Source organism: Schistocerca serialis, chromosome 1 (assembly GCF_023864345.2).
Source record: "Schistocerca serialis cubense isolate TAMUIC-IGC-003099 chromosome 1, iqSchSeri2.2, whole genome shotgun sequence".
Taxonomy (NCBI): domain Eukaryota; kingdom Metazoa; phylum Arthropoda; class Insecta; order Orthoptera; family Acrididae; genus Schistocerca; species Schistocerca serialis.
In genome coordinates, this window is record NC_064638.1 from 1028581998 (window position 1) to 1028606056 (window position 24059).

At 40.1% G+C, this 24059-nt stretch overlaps 1 protein-coding gene across 1 annotated transcript in view; it reads left to right on the forward strand.

Moving 5' to 3' along the window:
• LOC126413849 (protein krasavietz) overlaps positions 1-17139 on the forward strand; it is a 57192-nt gene extending 40053 nt beyond the window's left edge. The window contains exons 8-11 of the mRNA XM_050083300.1: positions 3392-3532; positions 14682-14901; positions 16203-16325; positions 16445-17139. Of these exons, the coding sequence (XP_049939257.1) occupies positions 3392-3532; positions 14682-14901; positions 16203-16325; positions 16445-16473 (513 nt within the window). The 3' untranslated portion in view covers positions 16474-17139. The remainder of the gene's footprint in view (positions 1-3391; positions 3533-14681; positions 14902-16202; positions 16326-16444) is intronic.
• The last annotated feature ends 6920 nt before the right edge of the window (positions 17140-24059 follow it).

A 24059-nucleotide genomic window follows, 5' to 3' on the forward strand; every position in this document is an offset into this window, starting at 1 on the left:
TGGAAGTACAACGCCATTTGTCATGCAGTGAAACATCTTGTAGTAACATCGGTAGAACATTACGTAGGAAATCACCATACATTGCACCATTTAGATTGCCACCGATAAAATGGGGGCCAATTATCCTTCCTCCCATAATGCCACACCATACATTAACTCGTCAATGTCGCTGATGTTCCACTTGTCGCAGCCATCATGGATTTACCGTTGCCCAATAGTGCATATTATGCCGGTCTACATTACTGCTGTTGGTGAATGACGCTTCGTCGCTAAATAGAACGCGTGCAAAAAAAATCTGTCATCGTCCCATAATTTCTCTTGTGCCCAGTGGCAGAACTATACACGACGTTCAAAGTCGGCGCCATGCAATTCCTGGTGCATAGAAATATGGTACAGGTGCAATCGATGTTGATGTAGAATTCTCTAAACACCGACGTTTTTGAGATTCCCGATTCTCGCGCAATTTGTCTGCTACTGATGTGTGGATTAGCCGCAACAGCAGCTAAAACACCTACTTGGGAATCATCATTTGTTGCAGGTCATGGTTGACATTTCACATGTGGCTGAACACTTCCTGTTTCCTTCAATAACGTAACTATCCGGCAAACGGTCCGGACGCTTGAATGACATTGTCCAGGATACCGAGCAGTGTGCATAGCACATGCCCTTTGGGCATTTTGATCACAATAGCCATACATCAACATGATATTGACCATTTTCCGCATTTGGTAAATGGTTCATTTTAACACAGGTAATCTATCATGAAGCAAATACCGTCTGCGCTGGCAGAATGTTAAGTGATACCACATACTTGTTTGTGACTATTACAGCGCCATCTGTCACAAAGCGAAGAAAGTGGTCCAACTAAAACTTTCATATTTCCCTACGTACTACATGAATATGTAATTAAAAATGGGGGTTCCTAGTTTAAGAAAAAATTGAGTTGATATCCGTTTGGCCTATGGCAGTGCCATCTAGCGGGCCAACCATAGTGCCATTTGGTTTCCCCCTTCAAGCTAGACGAGTTTTGTTCTTTGTAGCTTTTTCGTTTGATGCTTATTTCGCGAGATATTTGGCCTGGTCACTATCAATGGATCACCCTGTATACTAAACAGCAGTGGAATTAATAATCATCGTTGTCACAAATATGACTGATTCCTCCATATATGTTGTGATTACAATGGAACCTGAGCGCATAGCTTCCTCTTCCCAAATATGTAGCAGATTTCACATCTATATTGCCATTGGAGTTTGAGACTATATTGTCCAGACATGTCCTTTGCACTCTGCTTTCGCATTGGCTCCACAGAATCATCATACCTCACAGCAATCGTTAATAACAGCGCGTCATGAAACAATTACGCCATTGGCTCATACCTATACTTCTATCTCCTGCAGAAATGTATTCTGTTGTTGAGTATTTATCCAGTTTTAACATGAATTTTATTCTGACCACAAATGGATTAACACAAACTGCAGTTTAACCATGCTAGATGTCCCAAAAAACCAAAGTACGTGATTTACATACTCATGGTTGCCGCCACAATGAAATATGCTGCTCACCCACCATCCACTCGCCACGTTTGTCCTAATTCTCAGCCAAGCTGGTGTCACTGTTCCTCATCTAACCTTTCCATATTTTTCAAAATAAATCTGCATGTGACATCAATTGCCAAAGTTTCCTCTGTAAAAGTAAGATTGAATCCTATATTAAGTTATTAAACAACGTAAAAATATTGATCTGACACTATACCTGAATTAAAAATAACCCTGTATTTTTGAGGTGACAAATTTAGGAGAACCTCATCTTATTGAGTAAATACGGTACAGGGGCTATTCATTTCGAGCAAAATAAGTTTTTTTCCCCCCCAAATTTTGGGGCGGATCAAAATCATGTGTTTTGGGACTCAATACAGGGACTAACTCTTTATTGACAATGGTGGACATCACATCACGTGTCAGAACATTTTCCACAAACAGCACAGTAATTTGTGCACTATGAGTATAATTCAGAGGACTTACTATATGTTAAAAGAGCAAATGTGCACTGTAGAAGAGCGTGTCCCCCTCCCACTTGCTGTACATGGTGCTTTTGAATATTTCTAGATTAATTTCTCCCACAAAACATTAGTCCTTATTCCAATCAAACTCCCTTATTATTCTCTCTTGCTGCTTTGTCTGTGCCATTTTCCATTTGTGTCTGCCAGATTCTCTCTCCTATAAAAGTTAAACATGTTTGTGTGAGACGGTTGTTGTTAAACTAGATAAGAAAAATTCCTAATAAAGCTTATTATGCATTTTAACTGGAGGTAATTGAATTGGGAAAAAATTGTCTTAAAAATACAATGTGATGTGGAAGTAGAAATGTAGAAAATACCAGTGGATTACAAGATTACTTTCTCTCTAAGATTTACATAGCTCCGCTTCTAATGGAAAACGTTCAAGCATGAATACAGGAACAGAATGAGAGATCAGCTCATCTTGGTATTCATAAAGGAGACTAAGAAAATTATAGGTATTGAAACATACAGAAATCAACAAAAAAAGAAGAGGATTAGTCAGTCAGAACCCAAGATTGGAAGATAAGCACATTGGAAAACAGGACAGATAATTTATAACAGTAAAAGATTTTGAATTATGTCACACACTTCCATTTCCGAGCAAATTGTGATCAATATCTCAAAGCTGACATTAGTGAGAAACACATGGTGAAACAATATGTGAAAAGGTGAGGAAGGGGGAAAAAGTGAAAGAAAATTATGGGAAGAATAACCAGGACAGAATATCTTAGTGATACTTTGCTGTTTTGTGATTACCAACCCTGGCTGGTATCAGTTGCAGTACTTTCATCTTTTGGAGTTTCCTAAATCCTCCCTTCTCTAAATACACACAGTTTCCAAGGTGAGGAACATAGCTATACATGTGTCTGTCTGCCTTAACTGTTCCAAGCAATTTAATTCAGTTTTGGAGCATGTATGACCATTGTCAATACTGGAAGCTTACTCTGCAGTCTTAACACTGTTAACTAAGTAAGTCGAAATGCAAAAAAAAAAGGGGGTCTGCCACAAAGGGTATAGTAACAGGAAAACTTGAAGCATTATTTTCCGCACTAAAAGAAGATAGTTAATTTTAACATGAAATCATTTGGAGTCTGGCAGCTTATATTATAGCTCTGTAAGTAAAACAGAAGTGCAATTTGCACTGTGTGTGTCCACATGTTGCATTCAGTTAACAATGTTTTTAGGTATGCACGTCTCAAATATTGCATTTCTATGCGACATTTTTTTTCTCCTTAAAAACTGTAAGAGCAGTTGATGTTTTATCCAGTAGAATAAATAAATGAGACAAGGGCTTAAGAAGCTAATGAATTTGTTCCAAATACTCCTTGAAGGCAAGTCAAGAGGCAAAACGTGACCTGCAGCAACAACTGGAGGAACAACTTTCAGAATATCGACCCATCAAAGAAATTATTGCAGATATAAAGGAAATGGCAGCAAAAAGTGGAATACCCGAGCATGAAACAATTACATTGGTGAGTAATGTTTTCTTCCTGATTGAATGTCATGAGTTAATCACTTTTATGATATTACATTAATATTAATTATTATTAGAAGATAATTTCGTGTTTGTTGTTGTGTAAATTGTTTCCCATTGGGATGCAGATGGCAAATTCATAGCAAGTGAGAACGGTAGATAAAATTATACTTGAGCTGTCATTTTGTTTTTGTTAATTGGTGTGTATAGTAGTCTCACTAATCAAACTGTTCAATAACATTGTTCATGTTGCGAACTAGTAAAAATGGTCGTCCTATAAACATGGTTTCAGAAAGAAACATTCGTAGATAGCCACCTGTCTGTTGACATTCCAGTTGGTATTCATGTGTTTACCAACAATGCTTGAACATCCTTCAGCCCCCTCCTCTTGCATGAATACATTCAAAAATACACAATGGCACTTGGATGGGATGCATGCTCGTGTGTACGAGTGTCTTAATACAAGTAAAGAATTTTTCGATCAGACGAGCCATGCAGTTCTCCCCATCCCTCTGTGTGAAAAGTTACTAATCATTGGTGCCATTGTGACACTAACAGAAAGGAGGGGTGGTGTTTGTATGTGAAATGTGAATACTTCTTGTGGATTGTACTAACTGCTGTCTATAAGGCAGTAAAAGGGACGATCTGTGATGTGGGACACGTGATCAGCATGTTGCCAATCCCTCTAGCTGTTATGCCAGTAGATAATTCCTGACGTTGACACTGCTTCTTGTTTCAAGCAGCTTCTCATTTGACCTCATGAGGCCAAGTGAACACTGTTAGACCTCCGTACCTAATAATAATAAATACATCGGCTACACCACTGCAATTTCATAACCACTTCTACAACCCTTTAGATCACATAACATCAACAGATACGAAGTAAGTAAATTGGAAAAAGAAAACACTACATGGCAAGCACCCGTATCATCTAACACAGCCACACATCGATCAAGACGCACCCAACACATGGCTAAGAAAAGGCAATATATACAGTGAGACGGAAGGATTCATGGTTGCAATACAGGCTCAAGCAATAAACACCAGATATTACAGCAAGCATATTATTAAAGATCCCAATACCACAACAGATAAATGCAGACTTTGCAAACAACAAATAGAAACAGAAGATCACATCACAAGCAGGTGTACAATACTAGCAAATACAGAATACCCCAGAAGACATGACAATGTAGCAAAAATAATACATCAACAACTTGCCATACAACACAAACTAATAAAACAACATGTTCCCACATACAAGTATGCACCACAAAATGCACTGGAGAATGATGAATACAAATTATACTGGAACAGAACCATTATAACAGATAAAACCACCACATAAAAAACCTGTCGTCATACTCACCAATAAGAAGAAGAAATTAACACAACTAATCGAAATATCCATACCCAATAAAACAAATATACAGAAGAAAACAGCAGAAAAAATTGAAAAATACATCCAGCTGGCTGAAGAAGTCAAGGACATGTGGCATCAGGATAAAGTTGACATTATACCAATTATACTATCAACTACAGGAGTCATACCACACAATATCTACCAGTACATCAACGCAATACAGCTACATCCAAACTTACATATACAACTACAGAAATCCGTAATTATTGACACATGTTCAATTACCCGAAAGTTCCTAAATGCAATGTAACATATACCGTACAGTTAAAAGGAAGTCACGCTTGATCAAAGTCCGCGTCACTTTCCATTTTTGACCAGACATAATGCCTGAGAAAAGAAAGAAATAATAATAATAATAATAATAATAATAAATCTGATGAGGTACTGGTAATGAATGAACCCAACTCCTTCTGCACTGAAGACAGCGGCACTAATCATTCAGCTACAGACAGAGTGCAATTTTAAAATGAGTGATAAAATTAACGGTTGTTTCTGACTGCAATAAAAGTCTGCTCTGTCAAAATTAATACCGTATTTACTCGAATCTAAGCCGCACTTTTTTTTCCGGTTTTTGTAATCCAAAAAAAACCGCCTGCGGGTTAGAATTGAGTGCAAAGCAAGTGGAAGTTCTGAAAAACGTTGAAAGGTGCCGCCACAACTAACTTCTGCCATCGAATATATGTAGCACTACACAGGCATGCTTTGTAGGCACAAAGATAAATACTGGCGCCAAAACCTCTGCGTCAGTAAATAAATTTAAAAAAAAAAGGTGGAAGACGAGCTTTTTTCCTCCGCCCCGAGTTTCGGCCACTGCATTTTCATACATTATCCAACAAAGTAAATACAAATTCCGTATTGTTCATCTTCAAATGTAGCAGAATTTCAATGTACTACGAAAATCCGACTGGTAAGACTGTTTGGGATTTTTGTCAATATGGCCAACTCTACGTTCTGAATTTTTTCCTACCTGTGAGAAGAGATGGTTGCTAATAGGAACCTGATGAAATGTGAATCACAAGCAGTATTCTCTTCATCATAATAATATGAATATAAACATTTTGCCATGTATTCTTTCGTGTTTGCTGCTATCTCATTTAAATTTAAATCCCGTCTGCCTAATAAACTACGAAACTAGAGTGAGACAACAGCAAACGCGGAAGAATATACATATCGTGTCATGTTTATATTCGTATTATTCTTATGCCTAATAGTGATAGTCAGAAACGAAGCACGGCAACAGACTAGATTTTTAAATCTAAGATGACTAATTTCTGTGCAGCGTTTGATGTACTAAAGAAGCGGCCGCAAAGATTTTCAAACGCAGAAAAATTTTCGCCTAACTCTCGTTCAGAACATGTTCTATCATGCGCAGTCTTGGTTCTTGTTGATCATTATCAAAGAAAGCAGCAGTGTAAGTAACAACAAATAGAGTCTCTTGCCATTGTTTCGCTAAATGAGACGATTCCTCTCTTTAATTATTATTTTTTTTTTTGTTTGTTTTTTATTTATTTATTTATTTTTTTTAAATTGTAAGCAGCGGTAGTGCGCACAAAAGCAAGTCATGGCGCGAGCGATGACAGGCCGTAAACACGCACTGTCATAATGTGACAAACAATGCATGACGCAGTACAGTAATGCATTTTCAGCTTAGAGTGACGTAAACACCTATAACAAAGAAAACGGCACTTATCAAATCAAAGCAAAATAAGCAATCGATTCAAACCAGACGAAGCACGTGAAAAAGGAAGGGTATCCGTATAAATACGGACGGAGCGCCTGACTCATAGCAATGGCTACCTGGTAAAGCTTAAGACTCGAGCCAAACTACTGTAGCTTTATCGTCATTCATTCGACCTAAATTGTGTCTCATATTACAATGGACCAACTTTGTTTCGATTTGGAGGTGCAGCCTAAAACTTTTCTCTCCCGTTGAATTTCGAGTCTCAAATTTCAGGTGCGGCTTGGATTCGGGAATTTACCCCCCCCCCCCTTTATTTAGAGTCTCATTTTTCAGGTGCGGCTTAGATTCGAGTAAATACGGTAGATATAAAATGCAAATTCATGGAAATGTGGTTTGTAATGTAACAGGAAATTGTGGATCAAGTCTTGCTCCACTATTTGAAGAATTGTTGCATCAGCTAAAGATGTTTCTTATGTTTAAGTAAAATAGGGGGGGTCAAATATTGACAGAACTGCTGTCCATACAGAGAGGACGTACAAGGGAAGATGTAGCCCGGTGTATGGAAGCCAGGAGAATGCTGATTATGTTGGACATTTTGTATGCTGTACATTGACCCAGAAGACACGCACAGAATAAACGGGATTATGGAATCTCTTGGGCGAAAAACAAGTTGTGATTTGTTATTTATACTTTTTATGTAGGAAAGCTTTTGTATTGCTGTTAGATCGGTGGTGCTCTGGTTCGAGTTCTCATAGAGAAAGAATGTATTAGCATCGTGTTAATGGACTGAGTTGTAAATGCAGTTATGCAATAAACAGCTGGTAATGGGTGGTAGAAAGTGAATATACAAGTTCAGTCATCATTTGGTAGCCGTTTCCTGCAGCAAAGAAGGTGGTTCAGAGAAGTCCAGATGGGCATCGCTGGTCCAAAAAATTCTACACAGTGACCAGAATTACATAGTCAGATTCATCATAAAAGAGAGAATCCTTTAACAGAACATTGTGATGTTTACAGGATGCAAGTGAAATAGTACCAGTGATCCAAACTAAACTGAACCAACTAACACGACCAAAACCCAATAGAATATTTTATTTCTATTTTTGCCATGTGTTCCAAAATGGTGCATCAAGTTTATTTGTAGATGAATGAACATTAGTGATAAAGAATGCTCTAGTGATAAAGAATGCTCAGGCTGGCCATCATTTGTGACAGTCTCACAGAAGTTTGTCCTTTCCAAAGATCTTACCTTTTGCCCCACTCCCAAGTTCAATTATGCTGGGGTTGAGCCCCAAAGTGGAAACAGTTTTTTTGACACTAATCTCACTCCAGAACCAATGTTGAACCCTGTAGAACCTGGTTTACTCTTCCATACAGTTGGGTCCACTCTCACTGCCTGAAAGCCACGCTGTTAACTTTCCAGAGTTTCCTAACATTGGATCTTGCCTCACCATCATTCCCCAATCCCTCAACATGGAAACCAACCTCACATCTGCAGAGCGAACCTCAATCCACCATCTAAAATCTAATCCCAACCATATAATCCTACCTACCAGAAAAGTCTTCACTACTCTGGTTATGAACTGTAGAAACCGCGTGGCAGAGGGACTCTGCAGATACACCTACGAGCCCTCTTCCAGAAATGCAGCATGATCTCCAGTCCCTCCTGAAATCTGTAGATCCGTCCCAGAACCGTTCCCCTGAGTCTGTCTTTACTCCCCCACAACTCTACACATTCCTACCTTCTATGTGCTTCCTAAAATGCCGAAAACCAACCACAGTAAACCCCCCCACCCCCATTTTGGCTGTTTACTGTGCCTCCAGAGAGACAACTACTTCTCTTGTCAATCAGTGCCTTCAGAGTATTACCTGTAACCTACCATCCCATATAAGAGACACCGACCATCTCCTCCACCAATTCTCCACAGTTACTCTTCCTTTACCATCTGGCACCATGCTTGTCAATGTCAATGTCAATGCCAATGCCACCACCCTCTACACTATCACCAGTGGTCATGGTCTTGCTGCTATTGAACACTATCTTTCCCATTTCCTGACTTACTTTAAACCTACAACCTCATTCCTGTTTACTATAACTGTAGCTAACTATATCCCCACCTACCTTTGAAAGCATAAACAAACAAATTTGTAGTACATCAGTGGGTACCCACATAGCACGACCGTATGCAAATCTGTTCTCGTGCCATCTAGAGGAATTCTTCCTAACCACCCATAATCCCAAACCCCTCACCTGGTTCAGATTTGTTGATGACATCATTGTGATCGGGAATGACAGTGAAGACACTCCAGAACCTGAACACCTTCTTCACAGTTCACTTCACCTAGTCCCCTTCAGTCCCAACAAGCCACTGTAATCGTTGTCAAGGATGGCTATATCAATACCTCCGTCCACATAAAACACACAAACTTCCATTTCGACTGCTATCCATTCCACATCAAGTCCCTTCTATACAGCCAACCACCCATGGTCGTCACACCTGCAGTCCCCCTCTGTTGTAACTGCGACCGGAAGGGTCGTGGGGTTGTGACGGAAAGCACGGCGGGACCCACGGAGCAGCCCACAAATAATAACACAAATGGGAGAGGATGGACATGAACATCAAAGGGCCTTACAAACAACAACAAGATAGAAACAGCAGAGTCACAAGAAAACCTAACTAATCAACCACATACACTCCTACACAGTACAAGAATGTAAACACGCTGTCGAAGCCGAGATGTCGATAGATGCACGCCAAAATTAGACCTACTGACTGAGCGAGAGGCAGGCGCTTAAATACGTGATTGGGGGTGCCGCTATTGGATGCTGGGACATGTTCCACTGTGGTGCCCTCACATTAAACATGGACCAGGAGACGCACGCCGCCACAGGTTACGGCACAATGGTCTCTAGGGGTCTTCAGTGTCCATGCTGTCTGGCGCGGATTCAAAATCTGCGGCATGCGGTATCAGACCCTCCAAATATGTCAAAGATCTCCCTGATGCCTTCACACATCAAAATTATTCTCTGAACCTCGTCAGAAACGGACCTCTCATGCCTTGTGTCTCCAGCCAGCTGCTATTCCCCACATACTCACTGTCCAGCCTAAAGGAGCACGACTCTTATGGTTCAGTACCACCCATAACTGGAGCAACTGAATCACTTCGTCTGCCAGGCTTTTGAATACCGCTTATCATGCCCCTGAAATAAGAAGTAACTTTCCCACCCCTCCCACAGTGGTCTTTAGCCACCCACCCAACCTACACAATAGCCTTCTCTCTCCCTACTCACCCCTGCTCCTAACCTGTTGGCCAATGGCTCATATTCCTTCAATAGATCTAGGTGCAAGATGTTTCCCATGCATCTTCGGTCTATCTCCTACTTCAGTCCTGTGAAAACTGGGATGTGAATTACCATTTTATCTGCAACAGTTGTGCCGCATTCTACTTCCACATGACAGTTCCACAAGCTGTTGGTATGCATGAATGACCACCGTCAAAATGTGTTTGATGACTGCTTCACAGCCTGTGCCATCTGGATTATTCCCATCAGCTTTTCTGAATTGTGCAGGTGGAAACTCTCCCTACAACATTTTCTTCATTCCCGTAGTCCTGCTTGCCTCAGGCTCTGCTAGTCCCTGTCCTCCATGTGCTGATTGCCTTCTTGCCCCAACTCCAGTACTACATAATCCTATCCTTTTCTCTACTTCTCTCTTCTCCCTTTTTCCGTGGGCCCCAATGTAGGGCTAAGCCTAACAGTCATAAAAGTCCCTGCATGCTGCAAGGTCCCACAGGCAGCACTATTCGCCCCTACCCTGCTATCCCTTGCCCTCCCCATCTCATGCTCATTCTTACCTCTACTACCCACTTCAGCTAGATTGTTGCTCATGTCAGATGCAGTCAGACCTTAGTGGCTAAAGACAGTGGCCACATATGTGTGATTTGCAAATGTACGTGTGTTTTTTACTTCTGAGAAAGGACTTGTCCGAAAACTAAAATATGTAGTGAGTTGCAGTCCCTCTCTTCCATATTGTTATTGATCTAATTTGATTGAAGAAAAAATCAATGGTATAGATGTTTCACTATTGATGGACTAAGCTTGTGATTTCTTGAAGTTTCAAAATCAGTTCTTTATCCAATTGTTAGTTGTGATTTGGGTTCTGTAAAAGTGTGTGCCATTGGGTTCTCCTGAACATTTGATAAATTTACACAAATAACAACAAATGAAAGCTGCACTGACTTTTCTGACTCTGTACAACAAGAATGGCAAGAAGTTCCTTAACCAAATTTTTATTGGTAACAAGACCCGGATTTCTCATAAAAAATCTAAAAACAGTGCCAGTCATTGGAAAGGAATCTTTCACAACCACCAACAAAATCAAAAATGACAGGGTCACACTGTTTTGTGATTGAAAGGACGTCTTATTCACAGACGTTATGCCAGAGGTGAGATGATAAATGCAGCAACTCACTGTCAGGCTCTTTAGACTACACCATGTCATTCAAAACAATCTGCATAGATTGTGTTAATCAGAATTGTGCTTCTTCATGATAAAATTCACCCATATTCTGCTGTGTTAGCGAAGAATTTGGTTCTGCAGTTTAAATGAGTATTTTTTGAACACCTGCATTATAGCCTGGACTTGACTCAGGTGATTACCATCTGTTGCCAAGTTAAAAGATTTTATGGACAGAAAATGCTATGGAAATGACATTGAGTTGAAAGAGGTTGAGTGACTGGCTCAACAGCTTCATGGCAGATGAGTATGCAGGCCTACAAAAATGCATGAACCACTATGACAAATTTTAAAATCTGAACAGTGACTGCACATGAAAATAGCTGAGATATGAAAATGTGCTGTAAAATAAATTTCAAAGCATTTAACTTCAACAGGGATACTGTATACACCATCACATACTGCAAGTAAAAAGGCCCCTATCTCAAAAGTATTTGTTTCTGGATAAATGTTTATTGTAATGTTTCTTCTAGTTCTACCTAGTATCATTTCAGAGAAAGTGTTTTTTACCACCTAATATGAAAAGTTAAAATTTGTTTATTGAACAATACTATGAAAAGGACAGTCACAAAGAAAAGACTGCTGTACATTTAAGCTTGTGACCAGAAGGCCTTCTTCTGAAACACACACACACACACACACACACACACACACACACACACACACACACACACACACACACACACACACATATCAAATCCCTAGTTTTCAGTGTTGCTAGATTTATTGGTGACTGTCACAGTAATGCTGAGTATGAGTAATGCTGTTCCCCCTAGAGTTACAGGTATGCGATTCGGGTGGGGGGGGGGGGGGGGGGCAAAAACAGGGACTTATCAGAATATCTCTGAAGTTTCTGAGGGGGAAAAAATTCCACCAAGATTTGCCCACGTATCACTTGCTACCTGGAAAACTTCCCTGTGACAATAAGACATCCTTAGCATCTATATGACTGAGGGTTTGGGGGAAAAAGCATAGTTCAGGAACACCTGGAGTGTCTCCACCAAATTCGGCGTATACATGGCTCATTATTAGCATAAAAATTATGTGGGAGTAACATGACCCCCACTACACTAGAGGTGGTGTTCACAATGAGAAAGAATGACATGTAGAAATGTCTGAAGACGACCTGTTAGTATTTCTTTCTCGTAATTAGTTGACTTTGAATATTATAAAAGGATGTCACATAATCTCTCTTATTTGTGTTGTTTAGTGCAGCAACCACATGAGAATTGAGCTTAACATCCTTTGTAAACTTGTGTTATGTAAAACAGTAGATGATCGGACAATTACCAGTGATAATCCTTTTTCTCAAAACTACTACTAATTACTGGAAGAATGAAGTTTCCTTAGAATACAGGTGAAACTACAGAACAAAGTTCACCACAGATACAGGAAATATGTGTGTAATATGTTGTGTATGTGAAATAAATTCGCATGTGGTTTTTGTGTGCATGTGTGTTACGTGTGATGTATGTGCACTTAGGCAAAACTGCAAGCAAAAACCTGGTCCTGTATATTTTTAAGATTTTATACTTCTAGTGCTGTCAGTTGTATGTGACACACAACACATAATACCTGTGTAGTGAATGTACCTCTACAGGAGGTAACCTAAAATATTTTTAAAAAATAAAAAAAAGGTCCCCGCACAGGCCATGAAGGCCCAAAGGTACTGACTGCCTGCCATGTCATCCTCAGCCCATAGGCACCACTGGATGAGGATATGGAGGGGCATGTGGTCAGCACACTGCTCTCCCGGCCGTATGTCAGTTTCCAAGACCGGAGCCGCTACTTCTCAATCAAGTAGCTCCTCAGTTTTACCTCAAAAGGGCTGAGTGCACCCCACTTGCCAACAGCGCTCGGCAGACTAGATGGTCAGCCGTCCAAATGCTAACCCAGCCTGACAGCGCTTAACTTCGGTGATCTAACTGGAACCGGTGTTACCACTGCAGCAAGGCCGTTGGCTAAAATATTAATAACTAGGCTCTAAATTTCAGAATTCATTGATGTTGCTGTTAAAAGAAAACAATGAAATGTTTCTGTATACAATAATAATAAAGTGACGCATTTTCAAAGCTTGACACTTCAGAAGAATTCTGTCAAGAGGACCTCTTGTTACATAAACTGTCAAAAATTCTCAGTACTCTGAAACAGTTAATGTAGTTAAGTATGTTGCATTAGTTTTAACAAAGTTCAGAGACCTATATTGCTTGCCCGTGTGGGTAAATCTGTTTAGCTATTAAAGTTTTATCTTATTCATGCCATTTATTCAAAGGAAATTATATGTATAGTATTGTGTACTTTATTATTCACGATACGTAACTAATTCTTTTTTACTAGGGAGCTATCTATGGCCATTGTTTCTGCTGACACATGTGGCGAAAATGTGACACAGCGTTATCGTCAAATAATTTGTTGTGCGCATAGCCACTGCTTTATTAGGGTGATGAGTTTCAAGGTACAATGCAACTGATTCCCATGCTTTAAGCATTTCTCTTATTGTGCCGGAAGATTGCTGCCTTACTGTTACTGTCTCCTCCTCCTCCTCCTCCTCCTCCTCCTCCTCCTCATATGAAGAACTCCTCTCCACAGCTTCCTGGTGTGAAAGCTGTGAAACCCACTGCAACTCCTCAAGCTCTTTGGTAGTCTTTTCTTGGCCACAATCTTTCACAAGCACATCAATATCAGCGTTAGCCATTTCTGGTTCCATGCTCTTGGCCATAGTCACAATCTTTTTGACTACAGGTTCCACAGGTACTGACTCAAATGTCTGTCAGTTTTAACAATGCACACTGGCCAAAGGTTCTATCAAGCGGAAGTGAGAGGTCTCTTGGTGATCCCTTCCCATGCCGTTTCAATCATCATTGACAAATGCAGTGATGTTGAAGTGATATATCCAGAACTCTCAGAGTAAGATTGGTAGCTTCAGTCAACTGAAAGCAATGCTCGAATTGTACTTTAGTGCAGAGCTTCTTAAAATTAGAAATCATCTGTGGTCCATATGCTGGCATAACGGAGTGATGTTGTGAGGCAGTAATTGGATCTTGATAAATGGAAGTTCTTCAAGGAGGTGATTTTGTAGGCTTGGGGAAGGGGCAGGAGCGATTTCCATAACAAGCAAGGCATAGAGTTGAAGATTCATCTCGAGCAAATATTTTTTTCACCTGAATCCCAAAGTCTTCATTGATGCAATCACAAGAGAGATCATGCATCACCTAAGCCTTGCTGTTGGACCTCAACATCACATTTAACCTGCTCTTCTTGACTTCGTACTTATTGAAGGTTCTAAGAGTTTCTGAATCCTAAACAAGCAGCAGTTTAATTTTCAAATTGCTGCTTGCATTGGCACAGAATAGCAGTATGTGACAGTCTTTCATTGGCTTGTGACCAGAAAATGAATTCTCCTCTGCTGTTGTAAAGGTATGCTTCAGCATCTTTCTCTGTGAAGAATATTTACCAGTGGGTTAGTGTATTGTCACATGTTGCATTTTTTGAGTTCATTTACAAAAAAGGACACATTTTGTTATTGTAGGTGTGGACAACAGTTATGTCACAAGTTGAATGGAATAAAAAGGAAGAACTGGTAGCTGAACAGGCACTAAAACATTTGAAGCAGTATACGCCTTTGTTCGAAGCTTTCACAACCACAGCACGTTCTGAACTGGCACTGATGCTCAAAGTGCAAGAGTATTGTTATGGAAACATGAACTTTATGAAAGTTTTCCAGAAAATTATCCTGTTATTCTACAAGAGTAAGTAGAACATTTTGTGCGTGTTAATTTAATTTTAGTAGCAATTAGACGCACAGATGTGTTCAATAATAAACTACCTAAGTTTAAAGTGAAATTATTTTATTCTTTTTCTTCAATCTTGTCATCCAGAAATGTATGCACGCAAGAGGCATCATACATGGGCTTGCTGGCACAGCTTCTAAAAAGTTAGGGACGTAGTCTTAATTACATGAATGAACTTCCTAGTTACTAAGATTAGACTGTCATATTTAAGGCACTATAAAAATGATGATATGAGTAATTTCTGAGAATTTTAATTTTTGATCTTATTTTGTGGAAGACCAGTCTTTCTAGAAATAACTGCTTTTGGCAGTATTTTGGACAATACTGCCATTTGTTCCTCTTACTGTCTTTTGAGAATTTGTGTTTGAACAGTAGAAAAACAACCAACCATGACACCCCCCCCCCCCCCCCCCCCCCCCCCGCTCTCTCTCTCTCTCTCTCTCTCTCTCCTGCCTCTGGAAGTCGTTACAATTGCCTGTTAATAGAACCAAGTAACACACACAAAACAAAGAAAATCAGGGATGCATGTGGCCACGCAGTTTGGTTATTTGCAGTCATTTTAAAGGCATCACAACTAAAGTAAGCCAATTTTAAAATGGTGAGATACATTACACAAGTCAGTTCATACTCATATGCCTTATGGAGTTTCACGGTTTGGATTGTAATTTTTTTTTTTTTATTTTATTTTATTTTTTTTTTTTTTTAATATCACACTAGGTGGACACAGGGTTTTGGTTTTGCAGGGTAGACAGAATCAGATTAAATTTCTTGTATCTGTCAAAATTGTTTTATCGCCCCAACTTTTTAAGTGTGGCTGGGTGACTCAGTAGTGAAGTGCCAGTCTTAGGATTCCTATCTTTCTATCACATCTTGCACCTCAGAAAATATTTGTTAATGTGGAAAATGCAAACATGCACTGTGTGTCGGAGTCACCACTGAACTGTGGGTCCCCTTAAAATTGTCAGAGTAAGTACTGTAGTTAGTGTGGTAATGGCATACCTCTTCTAATAGGACTACCATGTTCCTCAAACCAACCTTTGGGTTGATGAAGCTTTACTCTTAGGATGTCAATTGATAAAATAAAAGAAACATCATGTTGTAACAAATGATTTTGTGACAGACCTGAAGTCTAATAGCCATTTCCAATACAGTATATATCCAGAAACAAGAATTTAAATTTCATTTTCTGTTCAGTAATGATATTTGTCCTTCAGTTACAGGTATATAACAGTTTTTTGTTTTATTTTTGTTTCATGTAGCTGATGTATTGTCAGAGGGTGTAATTTTGAAATGGTATAAGGAAGGTCACTCAGTGAAAGGAAAAATGATGTTTCTGGACCAAATGAAAAAATTTGTTGAGTGGCTACAGAATGCTGAAGAAGGTAAACACTTATTACTGATACTTATGGATATTTATTGATATTTTTGAAGGATTTTTATTGAAGATATTTTTGAAATTACTATTATTCCACTGATGTAACATCCTGCACTACTATTACAGAATCCGAATCTGGTGAGGAGGAAGACTAAAGAAAAGGAACAATTGTGGAACTGCTGTTGTTACAGAATTAACAGTTTTCTGGAAGGTCATCTCGGTGTAGTGTTCAAGGATGCAGTGAAATCGCAGAAATACTGAACTCTTGAACTGAACAACAGTTGTGAAAAATTGTTTCCATTTCTTTACTGCATATTACTCACAGGATTAATTCATAACTTACTTTTAAGGAACAACGAGAATGGTATATTCATCTCTGACTTGCGGTGCCTTATTCTTCTCTTGTACAGTAGTAGTCATATGTCAGCGAGATAAAGGAAAGTTCATAGTCTTAAATTTCTTCTGAGTTCTGAAAGAGAACACTTAAGATCATTTATTTGTTATTGATTCACTGATTAAAATTTTTTATTGCATTGGTATTTTTAAAAATGTAAATAAATTCGTTAGAGATGAAAATACCACACCACGTTAGAAGGTAACTCAATTCTAACTGAAGTTTATTAATTATCACCTTCTGTTTTTTATATATTTGTTTATATGGTATAGTCTGTCTGGTGAAGTTATCGGCCGTGTCTGCCAATGTTTATATCATGCTGCCAAATAGAAAAGAATCTTTGTAAATGAGATTTATTTTATCTACAAGATGGAAGTCTTTCCCAAATTACCTCAAGGAAAGGGTTTAATAAACATATTAATAGAAACTGATGTGTGTTTATTTTTTGTGTGTACTCCCTTGTATGCACGAATATACCGGTATATATTTCTTTGTTGGAATGATTTCTTTTGTTTTAAGCAAAAGAGAGGATAAAGTATTCTTTAGATAAAATCTGCAATACAAAGCAGTGTATAAAGTCTTAATTAAATTTACAATATAAAAGCACTATCTTAGTTGGCAATTGATATATGTATTGCATTATTGCGTAGTGTCAGGTTTTCAAATAAAATTTATTGCACAGCTGCATTCCTTTACATGTCAGATGCACAATGTGAGTTTCAGCTGTGAGGCATACACTTGATCAACTACTACACCTTTTTATCAACCTATTAAATGCTTTCAGTGTGAAGTGAAAACCTATCAGTGCAGGTTTGCTTTTTACTATTGCTCATGTAAATATGTTGTAATTATAAGGAAGAGTCCAAAAATGTACTTCAATAACTCCTAAGTCAGAGGGTCCTACATCATCATTATTATTGCCTTTGCAGAGTTTGCAATAATAGCAAAAAAACTAACTGTATTTAGGTGAATTTTATTTGGTTTCCTAAGTAACATAGTGAATTCATATAGTTTGTAATCTGTAATGTTCATTTTATTGTACTGCAAATTCCTCAAGAGTAGAATTCGTCATCTGGTTGTTCGTTGGGCAACCATTCTAGGATACCATTTAATTTCCTCCATTATACTTTGATAAATTCATGTGTCAAACTGGGATATAAATTAGAAACTGCAGCAAACTGTTGCCTTTTTTGAGCCCTTCATTCTTCTATGGAAGAATACAATGTTTTACTCGTTGCTGTACGTGCAGTAATGATCAACCTGTGATAAGACATTTGCGTACAGTATCTTTTGCAGAAGCTTTTCAATGGTTTTCACAGTATTTTCTCGTATACAGTCCTGCTCATATTCCCTTAGTTTCACACACACACACACACACACTTAAATTGTAACTGAAATTTCTCTGTTCTTTTAATCTAATGTCAATTTGAGAAATTGATACCACATGTGAAATTTTGTGCAAATACTATAAAATAGTTAGGTTGCTAACAGAATGCTGGAGGGCTGTGTGGGTTAGCAGTTCCAGAGTAGCAACATTTAATTCCATTTATAAACCGGTTAAGAAATTTTATGTAGAGACGTTACCGATATGATACAGCACGATGTAATAGGTCTAAATCATATCCTTGACATTTTGCATCAAGCCGTGAGAGAGAGAGAGAGAGAGAGAGAGAGAGAGAGAGAGATGGGGGGGGGGGGGGCGGTGTTTGTGTTTCAGATACTCCTTCACATCCATGCGAAGGTCACTCACAGTCCACATAGTTCAGTCTCACATGCTTTCAAGCAGGCAAGTTCTCTGCAATTGCAACCTAAAATGTGGCGCCTTCTAATGCTGCTGAGGAAACTTGGCAATAAGCTACACCACAATATAGTGTGAGGCCAGTGGAATAGTGCACACTGAAACTTAGCACCTATGTGCCTTGTGTAAGGATATGCAAGCTGTGTCATTAGGCGAGGTAGTGTGGTCATTTTCGGCAACTTACACACCATAGGTGAGTAAACACAGGGATCAGGCATGTGCTTGCAGTCAGCTAGTAACTGATTATTTAAATCAGTAATCTGCAACTGTTATGTAGGACGTAAAATGGTCAACAATTTACAGGTACACCAAAGCTCCGAAAATGTGCCACCACATCTACACATGTAGCATCTGGGATGAGACGCAGACATTCATCGTTGTTGTTGTCTTCAGGTAGAAGCCTGTTTTCATTGAGATATCTGTGTTAGTCTATTTCTGCAAGCCAGCATAACTACTGCAATTGACATTGTTTTAAAGTGCTTACTGTATTCAAGCCTTTGTCTCCCTCTACAGTTTTTATCCCGTCCCACACACCTTCATTGCCAAATTGCCAGCTTTTTCGTACCTCACGATATGTCCTATCAACCAGTCCACTTTTTAAGAAAAGTTGCACGATAAGTTTCATTTTATCTGATTATATTCAGGATCTCCTGACTAGTTATTCAATGTACCCACCTAATTTTCAACATTCTTATATAGTGCCACATTTCAAAAGTGTCACTTCTTATCTGAACTGCTTTTCGTCCACAATTCTTTTCCACACACTCCATACAAATATCTTCGGAATATAATAATAGTTTCGAGTGACTCAACAGCCTGGTATTTCAATTGGATGCTACTTTGGTGTCTTGCATGTTCCAAACCTACCATTTAACCAACTGAGGAAACGGAACATTAAGTTCCATGTGGGATCTGAACCATGTGTTTGCAACTCCTCACATTGTTGGGATGTGGATGCTAGGTTAAAACACAGACAGAAAAGCCCTGGGTCCAGCAGGGATTCAATCTAGTAACCTCTGTTTCCAGGTAAGCACTTTACTAGACCACCAGGCTCTACTTACCTTTAAACAAAAAATTCCCCAACATAAAATTTATGGAACTTTCTGGCAGATTAAAACTGTGTGTCCGACCGAGACTCGAACTGGTCCCGAGTTCAAGTCTCGGTCGGGCACACAGTTTTAATCTGCCAGGAAGTTTCATATCAGCGCACACTCCGCTGCAGAGTGAAAATCTCATCCTGAAACACTTTCCTTGACATTGGCCGTCTACAGTTTTTTCTACTTCAGCAGTTTACTGTCTCAACAGTAAAACTTAGTACTTTTACTGTCTTTTTTTTTTTTTTTTTAACTAATTCCCCTTGGATCACTTGATTTCGGCTACCTTCCATTATTGTGGTTTTACTTCCTTTGGTATTAATCTTTTAGTCTCCTTTCCAAGATGCTATCCATTCCATTCAATGGGTCTTCCAAGTCCTTGGCTGTCTCAAAGAGAATTGAAGTGTCATTGGCAAACAGCAAAGTTTCTTATCTCCCGTCCCTGAACTTCAACTCAGCTTGCAAATTTGGTATTAGGTTCCTTCACTGCTTGCCCAGTGTGTAGATTGAATAGCATTGTGGGTAGGGTACAACATTGTCTAAGTCCCTTCTTGACTACAGCTTCCCTTTCATTTCTTTCGACTGCAGTCTAGTTTCTGTACAAGTTGTAAATAACTTGTTGCTCCCTGTATTTTTATCCCTGATACTTTCATAATTCAATGAGTCTATTCCAGTTTTGTATAAATGCTATAAATGTAGGGTCAGTATTGCCTGGTAGGATCCTACACTTTTCTGGAACGCAAACTGATACCACACAGTCAGATTTCACCAGGCTTTCCACTTCTCTGTAAGTAATCCTTGTTGTACATTACATCTATGACAAACTGTTAGTTTGATATAATAGAGGGAAACATCCCATGTGGGAAAAATATATCTAAAAACAAAGATGATGTGACTTATCGACCTGCCAGAGCTTTCGTTTGGTAAGTCACATCATCTTTGTTTTTAGATAAACTGTTAGTTTGGTTATATTCATGTCTGTGGGTCCTTTTATGCTTTGGTATTACTATATTCTTTCGAAATCTTGGGTGTGTCTGATCAGTCTCATATTTTGCATACCAGGTGGATCTCAATAATTCAGAGAGATAATGTTATCTTCTCCAGGCACCATGTTGATTTCGGTGAAAATTGCTCTGTGAAATTCTGGACACAGTTTCATACTTCACAACTCATTTTCAGCTACTTTGTCTTCAGTTTTAATAATGTTATCAAGTGTGACACCTTTATTTATAGCTCTTGTATGGACAGTATTCCTTCCATTTCTATGTTCCCTTCTTTCCTTAATAGCGGCTTGCCGTCTGAGCTTTTGATATTCATACAGCTGCTTCTCTTTTCTCCAGAAGTGTCAGTTTTCCTACAATTAGCGTCTGTCTGTCACATCATTGCGCAACATACTACACATATGTATTTATCATCTAGCCGTTCTCACTTTGGCATTTTGCATTTCTCATCACTCATTTTATTAACATCAAACAGTGGAAAATCCAGTATGTAATGTAATAACATTATGAAAGGGATAGCTGCTACTTATCATATACAGGAGGTGCTGAGTCGCAGATAGGCACAAGAAAAGACTTTCACAAAATAAGCTTTCGGCCAATAAGGCCTTTGTCAAAAATAGACAACTGACGCGCACACTCCCTTGCTCGTTCAAAAGCTCAGCTCACACATACATGACTACAGTCTGTGGTAGTAGCCACACTACAAGCAGCAGCAGTGCATGTTGGGAGAGGCAACTGGAAGGGGGTAAGGAGGAGGCTGGGGCAGGGAGGGGGATGGATAACAGGGTAGGGGTGAGGAATGGTTAAGTGCTGCCGGGGAGCATACCTGGACAAGGAGGAGAGAGGGTAGGCCAGCTAGGTGCAGTTGGAAAGTAGACAGAGCAGAGGGAAAAAATGGGGGGGGGGGGGGGTTAGCGGAAAAAGAGAGAAGTAAAGAGACTGTGTGTTGGTGGAATAGAGGGCTGTGTAGGGCGGGAATGGGAACAGGGAAGGGGCTAAATCAGTGAGCACAATCACTGACGAAGGTTGAGGCCAGGGAGGTTACAGGAACATAGGATATATTGAAGGGAGAGTTCTGTCCTGCACAATTCAGAAACACTGGTGTTATGGGAATGACACACATGGTACAGGTTGTGAAGCTGTCTTTGAAATGAAGGATGCCATGTTGGGCAGCATGCTCAGGAACAGGATGGTCCACTTGTTTCTTAGCCACAGATGCGGACGGACAGCTTATTGGTTGTCATAGTCACATAAAATGCAACACCTTGGTTGCAGCTTGGCTTGTAGGTCACATGACGGGTCTCACAGGTAGCTCTGCCTTTGATGGACTAGGTGATGTTTGTGACCGGACTGGAGTAGGTGGTGGTGGTGGTGGTGGTGGTGGTGGTGGTGGTGGTGGTGGTGGTGGTAGGATGTATAGGATAGGTTTTGCACCTAGGTCTATTACAGGGATATACGCCCTTGAGGTAAGGGGTTGTGTAGGGATGGATGTATATTGTGTAGCTTCGGTGGATGACGGAATACCACTGTTGGAGGGGTGCAAAGGATAGTGGGCAGGACATTCCTCATCTCACGGGACACAACGAGAGGTAGTCGAAACCCTGTCAGAGAATGTAATTTAGTTGCTCCAGTCCTCGGTACTGAGTTAAGAGGGGAATGTGCCTCTGTGGTCAGACCCTGAGACTCTACGAGAGGGTGTGTGATTGTAAAGATAAGGCATGGGAGATTTGCTTTTGTACAAGGTTGGGAAGATTATTACGGTTTTGGAAGGCTCCAGTGAGACCATCAGTATGTTTCGAGAGGGACCACTCGTCACTGCAGATATGACAACCACGGGTGGCTAGGTTATATGGAAGAGACTTCTTGCTATAGTGGCAGCTGTCAAAGTGAAGGTATTGCTGGTGGTTAGTAGGTTTGATATGGACAGAGGTACTGATGTAACAGTCTTTGAGGTGGAGGTCAACAATAGGAAGGTGTCTTCTTGGGCTGAGTAGGACCAGGTGAATTAGAGATCCTGCTGGATTTCTAGGATGGGGTCCTTGTGGCAAGGTTTGTAGGTAGATGTAGTGTTCAATAGAGGTAATGCCATGGGCAATAGGGATATTAGTGCAAAGAAAGGTGGCATAGATAATGGTGAGCAGGGCACCAGGTGGTAGGCAGGAACTGTGGACAGTCAGTGGAGGAAATGATTGGTATCTTTTACATAGGAGGATAGGTTCCGGGCTGTAGGTTGAAGGTGTGGGTCTATGAGAGCAGAGGTTCTCTCGGTGGGGGCACAGTAACCGTCCATAATTGGGTGTCCTTGGTGGTTCAGGAAGCATGTAGAAGGTAGGAGTGTGGGGAGTGGTAGAGGTGAGGAGAGAGATGGACTCCAGGGAAAGGTCCTGGGATGGACCTAGGGATTTGAGTACACACTAGAGATCCTGCTGGATTTCTAGGATGGGGTTACTGTGGCAAGTTTTGTAGGTAGATGTGTCTGACAGCTGGCGGAGTCAAACTGCCAGTCAATCCTTGCCGTTTAAAACAAGTGGTGGAGCCTTTGTCCGCAGGTAGGATTATTAGGTTGGGATCAGTTTTTAGGTGGTGGACTGCAGTTCTTTCTGCTTATGTAAGGTTAGTTTGCATTTTCAGGGATTTGGGGAATGATGGTGAGGCAAGGTTAGAGAGTAAGAAGTTCTGGGAAGTTATTGGCATGATTTGGGGTCATTGGGGGGTGGATCACGGTTGGATGGAAGAGTGAACCGAGTCAGGCAGGGTTTGAGTCTGATTGGTAGGGTTGGTGGCAAAAAGTTTCCACTGTAGGAACCGGGAGAAGGAGAGGAGGTCAAGCATGATTGAATTTGAGAGTGGGCCAAAAGGTGAGGTTTTGGAAAGGACTGATGTTTCTGCGGTGATAAGGCTTCGGGAGGAATGATTCTTGATTGTGTTTCGGGTCTATATATGTTCTGGATTCTGTGTGTGGTAGTGATGGGGAGGGGGGTTGGATGTTGTTCTAGAGGTGGTGAACAATGGTACTCCAGAGTGGGAAGTGAGCAGGGTGGAGAGTTCTTGAGGTGGCGTTGCGAATATTGCTCTAGTTCCTGGAGGGCAGTAGTTTCAATGTGTGATTTGGGTTCCAGGACGTCGGGATTGCATAACAGGAGAATTTTACGGATGGAGAAAAGGTATTGCAAGGAGGTTTGAGCTTGGTTGATATGGTTTTGCAGGACTATGTTGGTGAGAGGGCTTAGGATTGGCAGAATGTGAGCAGATGGAGGTCATTGTTGGCGGATGGGTGGCAGCCGGAGATGGGTTATTTCATTGTGAGGCCATTTGGGAGGATTCTATGAGCCAACACAGGAACAGTGTGTGGGACTGGGTTCTGGCTAGTGATAAGGAAACCTTTCTGTATTGACACAGATGGAAAGAGCGAGTATCCATTGTGGTGGAAAAACACAAAAAAATACATAAATAA